Source organism: Marmota monax, unplaced genomic scaffold (genome assembly GCF_021218885.2).
Source record: "Marmota monax isolate L192 unplaced genomic scaffold, Marmota_monax_Labrador192_F-V1.1 WCK01_AAM20220418_F8-fsc00001, whole genome shotgun sequence".
Lineage (NCBI taxonomy): Eukaryota > Metazoa > Chordata > Mammalia > Rodentia > Sciuridae > Marmota > Marmota monax.
This window is the reverse complement of record NW_026693777.1, coordinates 56,386,898-56,407,370: the sequence shown is the minus strand read 5'-3', so window position 1 is coordinate 56,407,370 and position 20,473 is coordinate 56,386,898. Positions and strand designations below refer to the sequence as shown.

The 20,473-nt window shown below is 35.8% G+C and overlaps 1 protein-coding gene across 1 annotated transcript in view; it reads left to right on the top strand.

The window, feature by feature from the left end:
• Prtg (protogenin) overlaps positions 1–20,473 on the top strand; it is a 121,127-nt gene that overhangs the window by 47,772 nt on the left and 52,882 nt on the right. The window contains exons 3-8 of the mRNA XM_046461813.2: positions 12,379–12,523; positions 13,923–14,056; positions 16,149–16,286; positions 16,548–16,706; positions 17,340–17,499; positions 18,271–18,518. Of these exons, the coding sequence (XP_046317769.1) occupies positions 12,379–12,523; positions 13,923–14,056; positions 16,149–16,286; positions 16,548–16,706; positions 17,340–17,499; positions 18,271–18,518 (984 nt within the window). The remainder of the gene's footprint in view (positions 1–12,378; positions 12,524–13,922; positions 14,057–16,148; positions 16,287–16,547; positions 16,707–17,339; positions 17,500–18,270; positions 18,519–20,473) is intronic.

The window sequence follows — 20,473 nt, the reverse complement described above, 5'->3', positions numbered from 1 at the left end:
TAAAAACAGCATACTACAGGGACACAGCCACCTCAATGTTTATATGAGCACAATTCACAATAGCTGAACTGTGGAACCAGCCTAGATGCCCGTCAGTAGATGAATGGATAAAAAAAAATGTAGCATATATACACAATGGAATATTCCTCAGCAATAAAAGACATTAAAATCATGGCATTTGTAAGTAAATGGATAGAGTTAGAGAAGATAATGCTAAGTGAAGTTAGCCAATTCCAAAAAAACCAAATGCCGAATGTTTTCTCTGACAGAAGGAGGCTGATTCATAGTGGGATAGGGAGGGGGAGCAAGGGAGGAATAGACAAACTCTAGATAGGGCAGAGGGGTGGGAGTGGAAGGGAGATGGTATGGGGTTAGAAATGATGGTGGAATGTGACGGACATTATTATCCAAAATACATGTATGAAGACATGGGGAAAAAAAGAAATAATCTAAAGGCTGGGTTGTGGCTCAGTGGTAGAGCACTTGCCTAGCACTTGTGAGGCACTGCGTACGATCCCCAGCATCACATTAAAAAAATAAGTAAACAAAATTAAGGTATTTTGAACATCTACAACTAAAAATATTTTTAAAAAGGAAATAATTAGTGAACTTGTTTTAAATTATTGGATGGTAGGTTATTACAGATTGTGTATCCATAATTTTTCATTGGTTTTAAAATCAGCATGTATTAAGTACTCATCACAAAATTTTAGAAGCATGAATGACATATTTAATACTTATTGAATTAGTGTAATATGCAAACCAGTGTTGATATATTAATTTAGTCATGTTATTTTCAGTGTAGAATCCTATATGTATTGCTTTCTGACCAAATAAAAGTTGAAGAACATTTTCATCTGAGCAGCTTTGCTGTATTTGGGATTTTTTTTTCTTCTTCCTGACTGTAAATCATAGAAGCAAATGATTAAGTAGACAGGTGAAGAGGAGGAAGTCACAAATAAAATAGGCACTTACATTTATTGTGTTTGCAAGGTTGTTTTTGAGGATAGCCAATGTTTCTTGAGACCTTGTTTCTTGCCTATTTTATAGAGCTCTGGCCTCTTAACAGCACAGCTTTAATGACTTCTTGTGGAGCTCTTGGTTTATGTTAGCACTGACTGTGGAGGGAAAAAAAAGGTCAGGTTTCACAAGGAGGCTGTGGACTTGTAAAATCATACCCAACTGGCAGAAGCAAAGTCCACATAGGAAGTAAGCTGAGATTTGCATAAGGACGCTTGCCACTGTGGTTTGTTTAAATAAGTACAAAACATTATGATAATGCTGAAAATAGTTTGCAAAGTAGAATTTTAGAAGGCTCAAGCATTCATTCTAAAGGACATATTCATTTATTCAATTTAATGCTTCACTTAAAAAAATGAATCAGAACAGGGCTGAGGATATAGCTCAGTGATAGAATACCTGCCTAGCCTGCTCAAGGCTCTGTGTTTGATTCTCCAGCTCTAGGGAGACCAAACCAGAGCAAAACAAACAAACAAAAAAGTAGAAAAGTACTTACTGGAAAACAAAGTTTAAGGATAGCATGGTATGGAGTAAATATTTCATGTTTCTATGATTTTCTAAAGTTTCTTAAGTTTTCTTATAAAGTCTTACATAATACTTTAAAATTGAGAATGCTTTTATTTATAATTTTTTTTCTTATAATTTCCAGCTTTAAGGTACTACTTAGGGAGTACATCAAGAATCTGTAGATCACAGGTGACATCTACCCAAAAGGTTAAGAACTTAAAAGGAGTGAAAAGGCAGATGAAAACTAAGGATGAGGGGCTTGGACTATAGCTCAGTGGCAGAGCGTTTGCCTAGCACCTGTGAGGCACTGGGTTTGATCCTCAGCACAACGTGCAAATAAAATAAAGGTACCTAAGTCCCCTCTTTTTAAAAAACAAAAGAAAGGATGAGGAAGTTTATCAGGAAGTAGAGTAGCATTAAATAATTTATGCAAACTCTTCCTTCAACCCATGCCCCATAGAGACATATATATATATAATATCACTGCTTTCTCTTATTCATGCATTTTCCTAGGAAATCAAAACAAATTAAAACAACTACATATAGTCCTACTTCTAGATGTCCAAACTTAATTGCCTTTTTGTAGTCTGTCTTTTAGTACTGCATCATTGAAGTAGTGGATTTTATCCTCTTCAAATAATTTATCTATGCATATTCAAAATGGGAAAATCATTTCTGTTTCTCTGCATTTTATGTACCGTTATGTAAAAGCTACATTAGATCTTAGAATACCTCTGCCTTTGTTCAGGCTTTAAAGTTTATTTTTATTGCATAAGGGTCACTGGCATCCTTTGACTTTCTTTGAGTCATTGTGCTGAACATAAAACTAGTGCATTCATAGAGAGGCATGCTCTTACTATTACCACTTCCTGCACTGCTACTAAGAGTTTATTAAGTGCCAAGCAGGATCCAAATACATGCCAGTGCTCTCATACTGTGTGTGTGTGTATACACATAGCAAATGTCATACATAGGACTGGGGATGAAGCGCAAGGAGAGAGCACTTGCCTTGCGTGTTTGAGTCCCTGGGTTCAATCCCCAGCACTGTCAAAAAATATGTAATTTATTCTTTAAATATGCTTAGAAAGTATTATTATTAGTAACAGTAGTACTGGGGTCTACTTGTACTGGGACACTTTATCACTTTAGCCATATCCTTGGCCCCTTTTATTTTTTATTTTGAGACAGTCTCACTGAATTCCTTAGGCCCTTGCTAAATTGCTGAAGCTGGCCTCTCACTGGTGATCCTCATGCCTTAGCCTCCTGAGTCACTGGGATTACAGATGTGCACCATAGTTCCCAGCCAGAAAGTATTAATATCATACCCATTTTGAGGTTGAGGAGCTTTTTGAGTGCATACAGCTCATGAATGCAAATCTGTGATTCTAATCCAGATTTGTGGATTTTAATGTCTGCATTGCTACCTGCAAAACTATGCTACCGTATTGCTTCCCTGCATACACCTAAATTGTACCATGTTCTGGATTTTGTTCTGGATTTTCTATTAAGTAGCTGAGGCCAAGATTTTACTTAACTTTAAAAAACAAAACACACAAACAAAAAAACCTCCTTTACCTCAGTTTTCTATTACCTTTATTTCTGTCATCAAGAAATGAGAATAGGGGAGGGGGGATAGTAGAGGATAGGAAAGGCAGCAGAATACAGCAGATACTAGTATGGCAATATGTAAATCAGTGAATGTGTAACTGATGTGATTCTGCAGTCTGTATACGGGGTAAAAATGGGAGTTCATAACCCACTTGAATCAAAGTGTGAAATATGATATGTCAAGAACTATGTAATGTTTTGAACAACCAACAATAAAAATTAAAAAAAAAGAAATGAGAATAATTAACTAATATTAAACTCTGGGTTCAGTTTCCAACACACACACCCTAAAATTGGAAAAATAGCATAAGCACTGTTGTTTCCAAACTTATTCTTGCAGAACCTCCAAAGTAAGAAATCCTTGTTTCTGCTCATTTTACATGTTGTACAGAGCGCTTTTTATAGGCTGATATGATAAAGACCCAAGGATGTATCTCTGTAAATCTTAATAGCAGCCTAACAGCTGGGCTGTTAGTAAAAAATCAAGATAAATGGATATTTGAAGTTGTTTATTTAAATTATTTATCCCTGGCCTAATTTTACAGTTTCGCCTTCTTCCTTAATATGTCCCATTTCTTCTCACTTTGATCAGATGAGAGTTTGTAATGCTTAGTCAGCAGCCATCTGGACTGTTGTCCTGTTCTCTTTCATCACCGTAATCTTCCCCCAACCTTCTAGTTATATGGACCAGAGACTTCTGAACCATATGGGAAAAGCTGGAGTGTAACACAGTGGCAGAGTGCTGGCCAAGCATGTGCAAAGCCCTGGATTCAATCTGCAGCACTGGGGTAGTAGAGGGTCTAGGGGTGGGAGCCACATGGGTCCTTCCCTGTGTCTCTTGGCCATATTCTTCTTTTGTATAGTGTCTCAGGGCTGAGGATATAGCTCACTGGTAGAGAAGATGTTTAGTGTGCATGAGACCCTGGGTTCAATCCTCAGTACCTAAAAGCAAAACACATCTCCTTGTACAGTGTCTCTTGTACGTGCCCCATTTTTTTTCCTGTTATCATTGCCATCATTTAAACCCAATGCAGATCTCTCTCCTCCATTTTAAATAGTCTCTTAGTGGTCTCCCTGCCTTTAGCACTCACCCTCTAGGTACCTGGCTCTTTGATGATAAAAGTGTATGTGGGTTTAGAACTAGAAGAACAACAGTAAAGGAAGAGCTCATATTCTCATTATGTAAATTATTTTACAAAAATAGATTTGTTTCTTGAAAACATTTTGATTCCAAAATTTTAGACTGAGGTAGTTTAATTCAGTTTACATACTTTCGTTTAAAAAAAGATATAAAAACCTAGTGTTCTAAATCTTAGTAAGCAGGAGTTTAAAGATATTCTGTTTTGGAAATTTAGGAATTTAACACATGTTCTTACGCAGCTAGAAAGCCAATATATTTCAGCTTACACTGAACAGGATTACTTGGAATTAAAACGTGATTATTTTTATCTTCCACAAACACTGTGCATCTCCAGATTTTATTACTCATAAGAGAATTCACATAGGGTCTCTGAAAATTGATTGCTTAGATTCAGATCCCAGCATCACCACTCAACTGGCTGAAAAACCTTGAACAAGTTGCATAATTTCCTTGTGCCTCAGTTTCCTTAGCTGAAAATTGGGATAATAATAACTTTGAGGATAAAATAAACTAGAATATATACTTAATGCAGTACCTAGCAATAAAATATCTGTTAAGCTATTGTTGTTTCTGTCATTAAGTTTCTTATGACCTGTTATAATTAATGCTCTATACTTTTCCTTTCATAGCATTTATCACAGTTTAAAATTATGTACTCACACAATAATTGAGTTAAATGCCTTTCTCCAGGCAAAGATCCCTGAAAATAGAGCCTCTTATTTTTGTTTATCATTGGATCCTTAGCACCTAGGATGTCCTAGGCCTCAAATTCAGTGTTTATTGAACGGATTAACACACTTAGGGAGTGATTGCTTTTGTCTAAAATTTCCCTAAAATAATGTAATCAAAATCTTCTAGGGTTGGGGAGACAGTCTGGCCCATTATTTGTGAAGAATTGCATGATTCAGAGCCTTTCAGCATGGATTAACTACAAAGTAGATGCATGGTGTAATTAAGATGTGGGATTAATAGCAATATGTGATTAATGGAAATTAATCCTTTGTGTCAGTTTTATCAGATATATTTAGTAGCAGATACACTGTTCTTATATAAGATTGATTGTTTAAATACTATAGTATGCTTGCCATCTAAACAGTATGATTTTGAAATAATTAATACAACCTACTCCCCACCCCCACAAGCTAGCCAACAAATATGCTAAGACTACAGAGTCAAAAAATATATATGTGCCATGTAGAATGATATTTGTTCCTTTTGTTGTAGCAAGGATATATGCATTCCTTTTTTCAAGTAATGAGGCTAAGCAGCTTAAAGATTTAAAAGGAAGGTTGCTAAGACACAGAACTGACAGCATTTAAATTGGAATCACAGTTTTGTGAGATTATTCCTCTTTTGGTTTTAGAAGTAGTGGACTGACCTATAGGAGGTGTCGAATAAATATAGATGAAAGCCACTTGTGAAACAGATGCAGTCAGTCAAACACTGGTTTAGGTATGTCCAGAGTATGTTTTTGCAGGGGAGATTGTGGGAAAGAAAGAGATACCAGGTAAGAGGCTGTTGGTGTTTCTGGTGAGAGATGTTGGGACAGGAATACAAAGGAATGGATTTGACATATGTTTAGGGCTTTAAATCACTGGAAACAGGTGATCCAAGGAAATGTAGAAGGAGTCAATCAAGCTCAAGTGAGTTAACTCTGGGTAGTGGTGTGACACAGCTAAGGCAGAAGAGACACATGCTTGGAAGAAGGAAGATTATTTCATTTTGAATGTGTGAGTTTGAGGTGCCTCTTATAAATACTAGGTGAAGATGACCAGTAGACATTTGGAATGAGTGGTAAGGGAAGAGGATGGCTTGGTGTCGAGATGAATGAGTATAAATCTCTGAGTATAAATCATGAGTATAAATCTCAGAGAGAGTATCTGAGCTGGAAATCTGTTGGGGGAATCATCAGCAACAGCTGGATGTGACTGAAACAGAAAGTGGATGGATCACCAAAGGCAAATGTGGAGAGAGAAAAGAACAGAGAATCTCTGGGAAGAAGGGCAGAGAGGAGGTGAGCCCCTGAAAAGTGAGACAGGAAGGGTTAGAGAAATAAATGGAAGACCAGAAGTACATAGTGTCATAGACACTATTTCAATAAAAGAAGGGAAATAGCAGATTCTATGTTTGAGGTGTGCATTCAGAGAAGAGGAAAGGGAGACAGCTAGTATAAACTAGAGAAGTTTCTATTCATGGGGTGCAGAGAGTAGGTAGCTGCTAGATGAATATGTGAAGAAATATAAAAAGGTTTGGAGTCGTCTTCAATTTGTTTCTGGAGTTTGGGAGAGACTTGAATACTTTGATATGTTGAGGGGAAGGAGCCAGGGGACGAGTTCGAATATGCATGAGGGAGAAAAGACAGATAACATCCAGAACTGAGTGGTAAGAGAAGAGGATGGGTTGGTGTCCAGAAGAATAATAAACAGAAAGAGGGATTTCTTTCATTGTTGATTCATATTTGCCTCTTTTCTTTGTATCCAAGGTACTGATGAGGATCCTAAGCACTGTCTGCCTTGATGTTTTCTGGGCAATATTATTTTTCTAGCAGGTTAATTTCTCAAAAGTTACAAAAAGGCATATAAAAGTGTTCTTGAGGATTAAAAACATACCTTAAAACTGCTTTCATACCTTGCTGAAAACCAGAATAGGAATACCCTTCATAGGTTAGAAGATAATTCCATTTATCTTTCTGTTTCAATTAGCTTTTCATTGCTGGGACAAAAATACCTGAAAAACAACTTAGAAGAGGAAAGTTATTTTGGCTTATGGTTTCAGAGGTTTTCAGTCCATGGTCAGCTGGCTGCATTTATTCTGTACCTGCCATGAGGCAGGGCATCATGGCAGGAGGCTGTGGCAGAGCAATGCAACTCACCCTTATGGCAGCCAGGAAACAGAGGAAGCAGAAGGGACTAGGGGGACAAGATACAGTCCCCGGAGGCATGCCCCTAAGGACACCATTCCCTCCAACTAGGCCCTACATCCTGTAGTTCCGCCACCTCTCAAAAACACCATCAGATTATAAATCCACGAACGGATTAATCTGTTCATGAGGTCAGAGCCTTCATGACCCAATCACTTCCCAAGAGATGCACCTCTGAACACTGCTGCATTGGGCTCAAGCCCTCAACACAAGAACCTTTGGGAGATGCTTCCTGTCCAAATCATGACACAGAATTGTGTGACTCTTAGGCTCTAGCCCTTTGGCCTAAAATATAAAGTTGGTTTGTTCTTTTTTTTTTTTTTTTAGTTCTGGGGATTGAGCTTGTGGCCTTGTACATGCTGAACACGTAGGTGCTCTGACACTGAGCCACACCCCTAGTCCCAGTTGAGTTTTGGTATAGTCAAAAATCTCAAGAAGGATTTCATAGGTTTATCAATCTGAGAAAAAAGGGAGACTGCTTAAAGAAAAGGTAGTGGTTCTGAGGCATGTTGTTTGATTGGTTAGATGAGATTCAGAGTAAAAAACCCACAACCTTCAGTTGCCTAAGTGGTTGGAAGGATATTACTCAAGACAACAGAATAATGATTTTTATTCTTAATAATCACAGCATTTATGAAAGGCTTATGGGCTAGGAGTGTAGTTCATTGGTAAGAGTAGTTGCCTATCATGTATAAGGCCCTGGATTCAATCCCCAACACTGCAAAAAAAAGAAGAAAAAAAGCATTATAATACTAATGAAGGGTCCTCACTATATTGGCTTATTTACTCTTTATAAAACTCCTTTGATATAGTTGAAACAAACTTTGTCTTTAAAAAATTATGCAGCTATTGGGCACCACTATTCACACTTGTAATCCCAGTTACTTAGGAGGCTAAAGTAGGAGAATCACAAGTTCAAAGCCAGCACCAGCAACTTAGGCCTAAGCAACTTAGAACTTGTCTCAAAAAAAAAAAAAAAAAAAAAATCATGCAGCTAAAATATTTGGCATCTTTTGAGCAACAAAAAAATAATAAAAAGCATTATTTTCTTAACATCCCATGCCTTGCTGTTTATACCACATTCCTTGAGAGCTTGTATGAAGGTTCTAGCAGGGGAGTGCAGCTACTCATATACTCTTGACCCAAGTATGGTACTTCTCTATCAGGAAAGGCCATCATCTTTGACAAAGCGCACAGCTTCAGGGGGGATGCACATGGAGTAGTAAGGGAGGAAGAGGACACCCGCCTTACCAGCCACAACAGCCTAATCAACCGTGGTGATTAGTGGGGTGACCGTGTCACATCCAGATTGCCTTCACTACCTGTACTAGACTCCTTAAAATTCTAGATACTGTGCTTGAAAACCTGGTGGAATTGGAGAAAGTCCCAAAATTTTCAGTTCAGTTCAGTAACCTTTTTTTTTTTGAGTTGTAGATGCACATGACACCTTTATTTTATTTATTTTTATGCGGTGGTAAGGATTAAACCCAGTGCCTCACCCAGTGCTACGAAAGTGCTTTACCACTGAGCCAAAATCCTAATCCCTCAGCAAACTTTTTTTTTTTTAAGCCAAGTCTGTTGTGCCATTCTTTGTCATAAGGGATTCTGTAAAAATTATGACCCATTTCTATCCTTCAATGAACTCATAGTGTAGAATCCCTATAAACAGACTTGTGGATAGGTGATTATACAGGTTGAGATCCCTAATCTGAAAATCTGAAGTTCAAAATACTCCCAAATCCAAAACTTCTCAAAAAGTTGGTGATTTTGCATTTTAAGATTAGGGATGTTTAACTGGTAACGCCTATATAATTATTCCAAAACTCTGAAAAACTCCAAAATCTAAAGTTAATTTCTGATCTAAGCATTTCAGATAAGGTATATTAAACCTATAATTGTATGATGAAGCAGCAGTGAAGGTCTGCAGTACAAGGTTGCAGACAAGAGGGTCAGGAACAACTTCCCAGAAGTCATGGGAGAAAGTCATTGGGCTTTAAGCCATGATGGGTTTCATCAGATTGGCAAAGGGACCTGGGGGATTTGAGAGAAGAGGACATATCATATAAAGTTCAGAGGTATGCAGAGAACTGTAAACAGTTCAGTGTTAGTGAGACATAATTATAAGAGGTTAAGTACAAGACTATAGATTTCTGAAAAAAAGTGGGCTGGGGATGTGGCTCAAGCGGTAGCACGCTCGTCTGGCATGCGTGCGGCCCGGGTTCGATCCTCAGCACCACATACAAACAAAGATGTTGTGTCCGCCAAAAACTGAAAAATAAATATTGAAATTCTCTCTCTCTCTCTCTAAAAAAAAAAAAAAAAGAATGCTTTTTAAAAAAAACAGTTAATTCATCAGCAACACAGATTGCATTTTTGTTTTATGATGATCACTTTGGAGGATGATTTTGCTGGCAGAGGAGATACTACTGAAGCAGCTTCTTTCAGATTTACAAGCTAGATATGATAATTGAGCATAAAGATTATTAGGGATGGAAAGAAGTCCGATATAGGAGATAAAGCATATCGAATTGGGTATTTGATCTCAATTGTGGGCAAAGGAAGAAGGAATTGTTCAAATAGATAGTCCTGGAAGAGCTTCTGCTCTATAAAGAAAAGCTAAACTGTATATTTCAATTTGAGAAGGGAAAGGCTGGGAAAGAATATGGTTAAATTCCCATTTTAACTCTGTAAATTGAATATAAACTGAATTACCAATAAATATCACCAAAGGTCACCCCCTTATGTATGGAAAAGGTAAATGTGGCACTAATATTTATAAAGCAGGCATTAAGCTTAGGGAAATATAGGTCCTAATTCCTGAGAAAATGAATGTATTGAATGTAAATTTAATTAATCATAAAAAGACAATCTTACATTGTTTCTGAGAAACCAGGTCTCTGTGAATGTAAACCTGATATTTTGAAGGTGAGTATTCTTAATTCTTTAGTAGATGAACAGCAGTGGTGGTCCATAGATTCAATCCAGAATTAAAATGTTCATAGGCTAACATCCTGGTGATTACAGAGGCAATTAAAAGGAAAAACTGTATTGATTTTTAAAGTTTGAAGTTCTTTCTAAAAATCAATTTTTAATTGATGTATTATAATTATACATAAGAGTGGGATTTGTTGTGACATTTTTATGTGCACATAACACAGTTTGGTCAGTTTTATTCCCTAGTTCCATTCCAGTCATTGAGTAAACTCCACACTGATTTCCATAGTGCTCTACTAATTATAATCCCACCAACAGTATATGCGTTCCTTTTTCTCTTTACAGTTTGATGTTCTTGAATAGTGATTCTAAAACATTCACTCTCTATATACTCTTAAAACTTATTTTGGACAAGGAACTTATTTATGTAGCTTATTATCTAGTGATCTTACTATTAAAAATTTATGACTAGGAACTTTAAAAATCCATTTAAAAATGAAAATATTGATCTACTACATATTAATATTTCACATTAAGATAATCATTTTCTAAAAGAAAAATTAATAAGAGGAGTGGTATTGCTTTACATTTGTGCAAATCTCTAATTAATAGAATATTCTGACAGCTGAATTCCCACACACTTCTGCTTCTGTATTTAGTCTTTTGCAGTATCACCTGTTCTGTTGCTTCTGGAAAACACTATACACTTGAGAAAAGAAAATGTAAAAGGCCCAAGATGGCTATTTTCAAATGGTTTTGACTTTGAGGATTGCTGACAGTAGTGTGAGGGCTGCTGTTTTTTTTTTTTTTTTTTGGTCATATACACAAAGTATTTTGTTATCCCACTTCACCCCTTTTGAAAGTAGATCCTACCAAAGTGTGTTTTCACTGCTCTTTTCCTGTCCCTACCTCTAAAGGCCTGCAATCTACCTACAGAAAAATGAAGTCATGTTCAAGTCAGAATCTGTTAGTCTTCTGTCATCTTTTACCCTTTTCCAGTCTAATGAAGCATAAGTTTAGCCCTTGTTATATTTCTCTTCTTAATTTTCTTGCTTTATTGATAAAGTATGAATGATTTAAAAAAAAAAAACAAACTAGAGCATGAGGAAAGGGAGTAAGACTATGAGATTATGCTTGGAGCACTTTCTTTGTATCAGAGGGAAGAGAATTCACAGGACTGTGAGGAGACAGCTAGGACTATCCACACAGTATTTCCAATGAAGTGCTGTTGCCTGGATTGAGGGCCTACCTAGAGTGTTACAGAATTACCATTTGTAAGAAAATATCAATACTTAGATTTATGTCCACTTTGGAAATACGTGAGTATAAAAATAGTCTCCTGAGTTTCTCTAAATTTTGTTCATCAGATGCACCATTTTTCTCTCTTCTTTCTCATTTTGTCCCATCAATACCAGCTTCATATGAATCCGAGCATATTATGTATCTGTGTCCAAAAAGAAACAAGTCTTTTGTTTTCTTTAAGGTATCTAGAATCTCTTCGTCCCCACTGCCACCAACCCAGATATGTTCTTAGCAGCTAGTTGGACTTTAGACTTGGGACTCCTTTATTTAATCCATTCCTGATTAATTTTTTTTCCAGGCATTACTATTATGGTGATACTCCTTTGCTCAAAAAATATTCAGTGATACTTTAATTTGTACCATGGTACGAATCTTATTTCTACTCACCTTCTGCTTTCTCCTGAGCCCTTCATTGGAAATACTTTGTGGATAGTCCTAGCTGTCTCCTCACAGTCATGTGAACACAAGCTGCAGTTTTTACCCAGGGACTTGTCTTCATGATATTCCTCTCACATGGAATATCATGCTTCTGTACTTTCAAATGAACCCAATGGATTCTTCAAAAACCAATTCAGAAAATTCGTATAAATGATTTTTACCTGACTAGCTTGTCTTCATTCCTCTTCCCTCTGATTTACAGTAGTATTTGATATATAATCACCTTCATTTGTGTTTCAGTTGTGTTGATCTTTCCTCTCCAGATGGGTGGTTTCTTGAGAACTTTTGTTTAGAATTTAATTCCAGGAAAGACTAGGCTTCCTATGTTGGGCAACTACTCAGTGTTTTTTTCCAAAATTACTTACTAAATTATCTTTGTACTAGTTAAGTTCGGTTTATCTTATACCTGAGCAGGAGTTCACATCTGGTAAATACTATTTAGCAAAATGTTATATCTGAGTATAGTTGTCATGTGCTCATTCTAAATTTGTTGAATTTTATCCTATAGCTATTTCTGCATTTGAAGTTCAGCCGATTTCCACCGAGGTCCCTGAAGGTGGAGTTGCTAGATTTGCATGTAAAATTTCATCTAATCCTCCTGCAATTATAACATGGGAATTTAATCGGACAACTCTACCTATAACTATGGATAGGTAAATGTATTTTTTTCCTATGGAGGTGACACAGGAATAATGACAACTTCACATGAGACTATAGAGGGAAAAGGACTGTTGTGCAGCTCATTTTCATTTAGTGTGTCAATAACTGATCTCTGAAACATTTCAAACTTAGAGAATTACACCATTAATTTCTAGAACAGGGGCTAGTTTCCTTGCATAGGTATAATTCAGACATTATCCTGCTGTTTTCCTTGATCATTTTGTCTAACTGTGGACCTAAGTGAGGATTTGAATCACAACCCAGGGGTTTAGGAAATCAAATTACAGTTTCAGTGCTGGGAAGAGCAGTCTCCCTATAGGCCCTGGTAGCTGCCCACTGCTGTGTCTGCCTTCCAATTTCCAGTCCCCATCTACTATGCATACATATCCACACGTGTACACACACACATGCACATACCTTGTACTCTGAGAGTATTTGGGGTTTAAGGATTAAGAACTTGGTAGCAGGTGCTGGGATTGTGGCTCACCAGTAGAGTGCTTGCCTAGAATATGTGAGGCACTGGGTTTGATCCTTAGCGCCACATAAAAATAAATAAAATTAAGAGGTAATGTGTCCACTTACAACTAAAAATATAAATATATTAAAAAAATAAAAAGAAATTGGTAGCAACTCCTAAAAGTTGACTTTCTTTCCTGCTTCTAAATAGGCAAAAATTGTTGGTTAAAATGGCAGAGCACTAAAATGGAAAAAGTTATTCCAAATAGGACTTTATCATTTTTTTTTAAAAAAACTAACATCTGAGTATACCTTCATACATAGATATTTATGAAAAATCAGTATTTGAAAATAAATCATACAAAACTGTGGGCCATCCATTAGTTAAATCTAAACTGGAATGTTTCTATATAACATTAGACTGATAGATCTCACAAACTATATTGTACAGAATTATTTATATTTTAGAGATCTGTTGTGACCCAAATGAAAACAACAGAATTGAGGTTATGTTCGACTTTTGGTTTTGTTTTTTTGGTGCTGGGGATTGAACCTATGGATTTGTGAATGGTAGGCAAGGGCTGTATCACTGAGCTACATCCCCAACCCAAATTAATATTTTAAAGGGTCACTGGGTGTGCTGGCACATGCCTGTAATCCCAGCCACCTTGGAGGCACAAGAGGATCACAGGTTCCAGGTCAGCTTCAGCAACCAAACAAGACCCTGTCTAAAAATAAAAAGGATTGGAGGTATAGCTCAGTGGTAGAATACCCCTGGGTACAATCTCCAGTACTATAAGAAACAAAATTAAAGGGTCTTTAAAGTATTGCTTATAGCACTGTAAAAAAGTGAGTGTATTGATTCCTGTTATAGGATGTGTTAAGTAAAATAAAAAATCTACAAAATGTTCAACTATTTAATTCTTCTCATAACAGGATAACTGCCCTACCAACAGGAGTATTGCAGATCTATGATGTTGGCCTAAAGGATGCTGGGAATTATCGTTGTGTTGCTGCTGCTGTAGCTCACAGGCGCAAAAGTGTGGAGGCCTCTCTAACTGTGATTCCAGGTATCTCACTGAAATGGCTTTTCAGGTCTTATTGACCCCTCGATTACTTTTTCTCCTCTAGTTGTATTCCATAAAGTGGTATTTTAATTATACTTGATTATTGTAATCTGTTTGGAAAATGGTCATTTTTATCTATTAAGGAACTCTGCTTTCCCAGGCTACTTGTCTTCTGTTGTGTTATGTGTGTCATCTTGTTTTGTGTGTCCATTCATTCATCTGTCCTTCCTTCCTTCCTCTTTCTCTCTTTCTTTCTTTCTCTTTCTCTGTCTCTCTTTCTTCCTCCTTCCTTCCTTCCTTCCTTCCTTCCTTCCTTCCTTCCTTCCTTCCTTCCTTCCTTCCTTCCTTCCTTAGATTTAACCCAGGGATGCTTAATCACTGAGTCACATCCCCAGCCCTTTTTATATTTTTATTTTGAGATAAGTTGCTTAGGGACTTGTTAAGTTGCTGAGGGTGGCTTTGAACTTGGGATCTTCCTGCCTCAGCCTCCTGAATCACTGGGATTATAGATGTGTGCCACCATGTCTGGCTTTCCTTTTCTTTTTAAAGTACTGAAGATCAAACCCAGGACCTCACAAATGCTAGGCAAGTGCTCTATCCCTGAGTTACACCTCTAGCTCTATTATGTCAAATTTAAGAAAGAGTGAATGTTTCTTTTATAAATATTTCACTTTTGGTTTTAAAAGCATAAAATATAGAAAGTACATAAAAAGAACATAACAATCATCTGTTTACACCAGAGTTGTCTACTGTCAATATATTTGTTTATAGTCTCTTATTCTTTTGTTTGTTGTTTTAAGAGAAATAATAATCAGTATGTGCACAAACAATACATATTTGTTGTAAAAAGTAATATTTATAAAATTTTTATATTAAACCATGGAAAAAGTATAAACATAAAAGTTTAAAAATACCATCCTTGATCTCAGTGCTCAGAAATTGTTATTGTTGGGCTGGGGATGTGGCTCAAGCGGTAGCGCGCTCACCTGGCATGCGTGCGGCCCGGGTTCGATCCTCAGCACCACATACAAAGATGTGTCCGCCGAGAACTAAAATAAATAAATAAATAAATATTTTAAAAAAAAAAAAAAAAAAAAAAAGAAATTGTTATTGTTAATATTAAGTGAATATAATTTTTTATATTTGGCCATACATGATATAGGTAGGAGGGAAATTTTATAGAGATGACTATAAAGAAAGAAATATATAACTTATTAAAATGAATTATGTATAGAGATGCTAGTTTTTAATTTAAAATAATTAAATTTAAATTTAATTGGATATAAAGGAAGAAAATCTGCATCACCACGCCCGGCTAATTCTTCCTTAATTTTCCACTGTCACATAAATTCTTACCAAGGTCCATTGAAGTATTAAATAATGCTTCAATCTCAATTAAAAGTGCAATGATATGGGGGCTAGGTTGTGGCTCAGTGGCAGAGCACTTGCCCAGCATATATGTGAGGCACTGGGTTCGATTCTTAGCACCACATATAAATAAATAAATAAAATAAAGTCCATCAACGTCTAAAAAAATTTTTTTAAAAAGTGAATGATAGGGATGTAACCTAAAGTATCCACCAACTGAAAAATGGAAAAATAAAATGTTTTATCCATAGCTGAATATTATTTTATTATTATTCAGAAAAAAGGAATGAAGTACTGACACGTTTCAGCAATATGTGTGAATCTTAAAACATTAGGTTAAGTGAAAATAAGTCAGTCACAAAAATATCATATTAAGGTTTCTTTCACATAAAATGTCTAGAAATAGGCAAATTCTGAGAAACAGAAACTTGATAAATGGGTATCAGGCTATATAGAGAGAAGATTGGAGGGTGGCTGCTAATAGATATGGATATCTTTTGGAGTGTTGAAAATGTCTTAAAATTAACTGTTGTAATAGTTGCATAACTCTGAAAATTCTAAAAACCATTGAATTACATATGTCAAATAGGTGAATTGTATGACATGGGAGTTATATCTCAATAAAGATTAAAGAAGTTTCCTGTTTAGAAAAAGTGACTAAGAATTGGTGTTTTAACGGTGTTTCACTTATATTTGATTTTTGAATTCTGTCTTTTCCTCCCCAAAGCAAAGGAGTCTAAATCCTTCTACACTCCAACCATTATAGCAGGTCCACAGAACATAACAATGTCTCTTCATCAGACTGTTGTTTTAGAGTGTATGGCCACAGGAAATCCCAAACCAATCATTTCTTGGAGCCGTCTTGGTAAGTCTTCTCTCGATATGTGAGTCTTTTCCTTAAACTTTGTTCATTCAAAAAAAAAAGTAAAAATTTTCATTTTATAAATAAAACACATTTGGCACTTGAAATTGAGTGGCTTCTTTTGGCATTTCAGCATGTAGATAAGAACTTTCACTGTAGATCATTTTTATGCTTTTCATGATTGATTGCTTGGATAGTTGTCTTTTGGTACAATTTTGGATTATATGTTACATTGTTTTAGCTGAAATATTCTCTTTGGAATAGATCACAAGTCCATTGATGTCTTTAATACTCGGGTGCTTGGAAATGGTAATCTCATGATATCTGATGTCAAATTACAACATGCTGGAGTGTATGTTTGTCGGGCTACTACCCCTGGCACACGCAACTTTACAGTTGCCATGGCAACTTTAACTGTATTAGGTATGTATTCTTTCATTCCATAATCAGGAGAATCTTACATCTTAACATTTGCCATTTTATCTTATTTATACCTTACTCTTGAGTTTTGTAGCATTGATGAGAAGGTGGGTAAGAAGTACAGTTTACAACGATAAATTTTAGGGGAAAATTAAATTCCTTTATTAAGTATAGCTACAGAACCATTCTGAAGTCACTATCCTGTTTGCATGTTCCTTATTGATCTTTCCCTTTTTCTTCCTCTTTTTTTCTTTTCTTGTGGTGCTGGGGATCAAACCCCACTTGCTAGCCTCCTTTCTTCTCTTTTTCATCTACCCACATATCCATACCCATTCAATAATCTAAAATTTGAACTTATTGATTGTATGTATTCACAAGTGGCCTTATGTTGGGCTCAGTTAAGAAGGACTATGGGCATGCATACTTTTGATGTGTTTATATAAATGGTCTCAGTAGCAAAAACATGGAGGAAGTGGACACTAATGAGCAGTGCAGAGAGAAGGTACCTGGGCAGGAGGCTCAGAATGTCAGGCATCTTTAGAAAGGCAACTTGTTTCATTTGATGTACACTTCCTTGACTGTTTCTGTCATTCTGGTTGGGATCATAGGAATATTTTCTTTTTTCTTTAAAAACAGCACCTCCTTCATTTGTTGAATGGCCAGAAAGTTTAACGAGACCTCGAGCTGGCACTGCTCGATTTGTTTGTCAGGCAGAAGGAATCCCCTCACCCAAAATGTCATGGTTGAAAAATGGAAGGAAGATACATTCAAATGGTAGAATTAAAATGTACAACAGGTGGGTTATATAATTTTGCTACCATTTTATAAGAAATAATGACTTCAGTAATTTTTATGTGACATGATTATAATAATATCAAATAGCTAAATAATCCTGATAATTAAAACTAAATTAAAACAAATAAGAAATTAATTTAAGTTTTATAATATTAACATGCCATAGATCTTTTGTATTTTGTACATGGATCATAGAAGTGTTGGATTATAATGAAATGAATATTGGACAGTTTCCCAAATCTAGGTTCTATCCCTGGCAGACCACTACCTAAGTTACCATAAGCAAGCAGATTAACTCTTTGGGTGTCAGTTCCTTCTTACATCAAATAAGGAAATTAGAAGGAAATAATTTATTCTCTAAGAATTCCTCCACAGTTCAAACTTAGCAATTTGAAGAGTGGATTTTTATAGTATAAATATGAATTCTTGTAACATAACTTTATGCTGAGCAAAACTTTAAAAAATTTGTTGACCTCAATGTTATGCATTCACTGTAATATTGTATGAGTTAAAGTGCTTTTGTTAAAGAGTGTACTTTCTTATTAAAAGCCAGTTTTTTTAAAGTCACCTTATAGAGACTCAGAAAATATATAAGATTAATTTTAAGTAATTAGTGTAGAATGTTTTTAATTAGGGCTGATTATACAGTTTTTTTTGTTCTCAGTTAACTTTTGTCATTTAAAATGAGAGTATACTTAGCAATAACTGAACTTTATTTTTGCATCATTCTTGGAATTTTTCATGGACATAAATAATTTTTTTCTTTCCTCAGTAAATTGGTAATTAATCAGATTATTCCTGAAGATGATGCTATTTATCAGTGCATGGCTGAGAATAGCCAAGGATCTATTTTATCTAGAGCCAGACTGACTGTAGTAATGTCGGAAGATAGACCCAGTGCTCCCTATAATGTGCATGCCGAAACCATGTCAAGTTCAGCCATCCTTTTAGCTTGGGAGAGGCCACTTTATAACTCAGACAAGGTCATTGCTTATTCCGTGCACTACATGAAAGCAGAAGGTAAGCAATTTGAATAGTGTTTATTTATAAGTGCTGTTTACTATCAAGGATTTGTTTTTAGAATGAATGTTGTCTTACATAAGACCCCAAAATATTTTTGAAATTTTATGGCATTTATCTTTCTCCTTTTTCTTTTTTTCTTCTTGGTGGCATTGGGAATTGAACCGAGGGTCTTGTGTATCATAGACAAACACTGAGCCACACTCTCAGTCCTGTGTTTTTTTTGTGAGACAGGGTTTCTCTAAGTTGCTCCAAACTTAGACTCTTCTGTCTCAACCTCCCGAGTAGCTGGGATTACAGGTGTATGCCTCTGTGCCCAGATGGCTCTTATCTCTTTAATAATCTCTTGCCTATGAATGTATTTTTCTCTAAATTTTCTTTTGATGTGCACTTTGCATATTAGTATAATTTAAGGTTTTTCTGTTTATAAACAAACACCAGTTAATGCAGGACATCGCTGCCTGCTAAAAATTACAAAGTGGCATACCTATGCATTTGAGTCCAGCCAAAGTATAAATTCCTTAACTGAGACTTAGACCTATTTTAGATAGAGAGATAAGTATGAACAGTGGTGTAACTGGTAAAATAATATAGTGAACTATAGAGACTATAGCATATTATCTTTAAGGTGGAAGGTAAACATGATAAAATTTTCCATGTATTTGATTCTGTATATTTTGAACATTTCCTGAAATCATGTGGAATATTTTGAAAATCGAACAAGACACTACTGATATATCACTGTATAAAAGTAACAATCAAGTGGATATTAAAATTCTTATTTAGAATTATTGGTTCCATTTTTTATATCTTTTTTAAAATCCCTATATCTTTTGGCAAAAATTGTAGAGGAAAGAGAAAAACTACTTATAAATCCTAGATTTCTCCATTGACTTTTTATAGAAACCATGGCAAAGTTGTACAAATTTTAGTTCTTTCCACAAACAGCCTGGCTTTTATGCACTATACATTAAAAACAAATCCAAACACCCGAAGAGTGGTGGGATATTAAAATTGTCTATAGAGACAGGTGGTTTGTTGCTGCTACTGCCATTTGTTTTTTGCACTTTGAAGTAGTGTTTTGAAAAGGAATATTTTGAATGTAAATCAGAGGTCATAGAAGCCAGAAGAATGGAAGTCTGATAACTGAGCATGTTGGAGTATGTTAATTCCCTCTTTAGTGATTTAGGAAGGTAAAAGGAAGGCTGGTTTGGTGGAGTCCACTCTTGTTCGCTATTATGGTTGTTTCATTAGAGCCTCTGCATGCGGCTCAGTGGTCTATTCAGGAATGAACAAGGCTTTTTAATTCGAACTCAAGGACCTTGTTTGGTAGGTCAGAAATCGTACTATGCAGTTCCTAATTAACGAGCCATTAGCCAGTCTGTTGTGAAATGCCTGTAATCTTGTCTAATTAAAATGCTATCAAGTTAATTCAGAAATGTGGGAAAACTTAATACTGGAATTTGCCTTCTGTTTTGTTTATAAATCCAGTGTGGGGAGAAGGGACTTGTCCTTAAGAGAGTTTTGATTGAGTTGACGTGCATTTACTGTGAATTGTGAGCAGAGCACAGTAGCTGCCAGTGCTCTTGTTCCATTTTGTAGGTCTGCTCTGTAGGAATTAAATTCCACAAAGACAAATCCTCTTCTATACCTTGCCATGCATATTTTATTAAGAATTGCTGAGAATTTTTTTTTCTTAAAAAAAAAAAAAAAAAAACCTCACTGTGGAATAAAACTTTCGAAGTACATTCTGTGCCTCCCAGTTCTTTTGCTCTCAGGATAAATAAAAAGAACAACTTGTGTCAGTCAAATTTAATAGAATCTCTAGGGGCAAAATGAGATCTTTTGGGCAACTTTTGGTTTGTTTTGTTTTCATAAAGAATAGAGTCATTGCGTTCCCTGTCTCTCCATTTATGTTTACAAGGGGAGGGGGGCAAGGAATAAAAAGAAAGAAA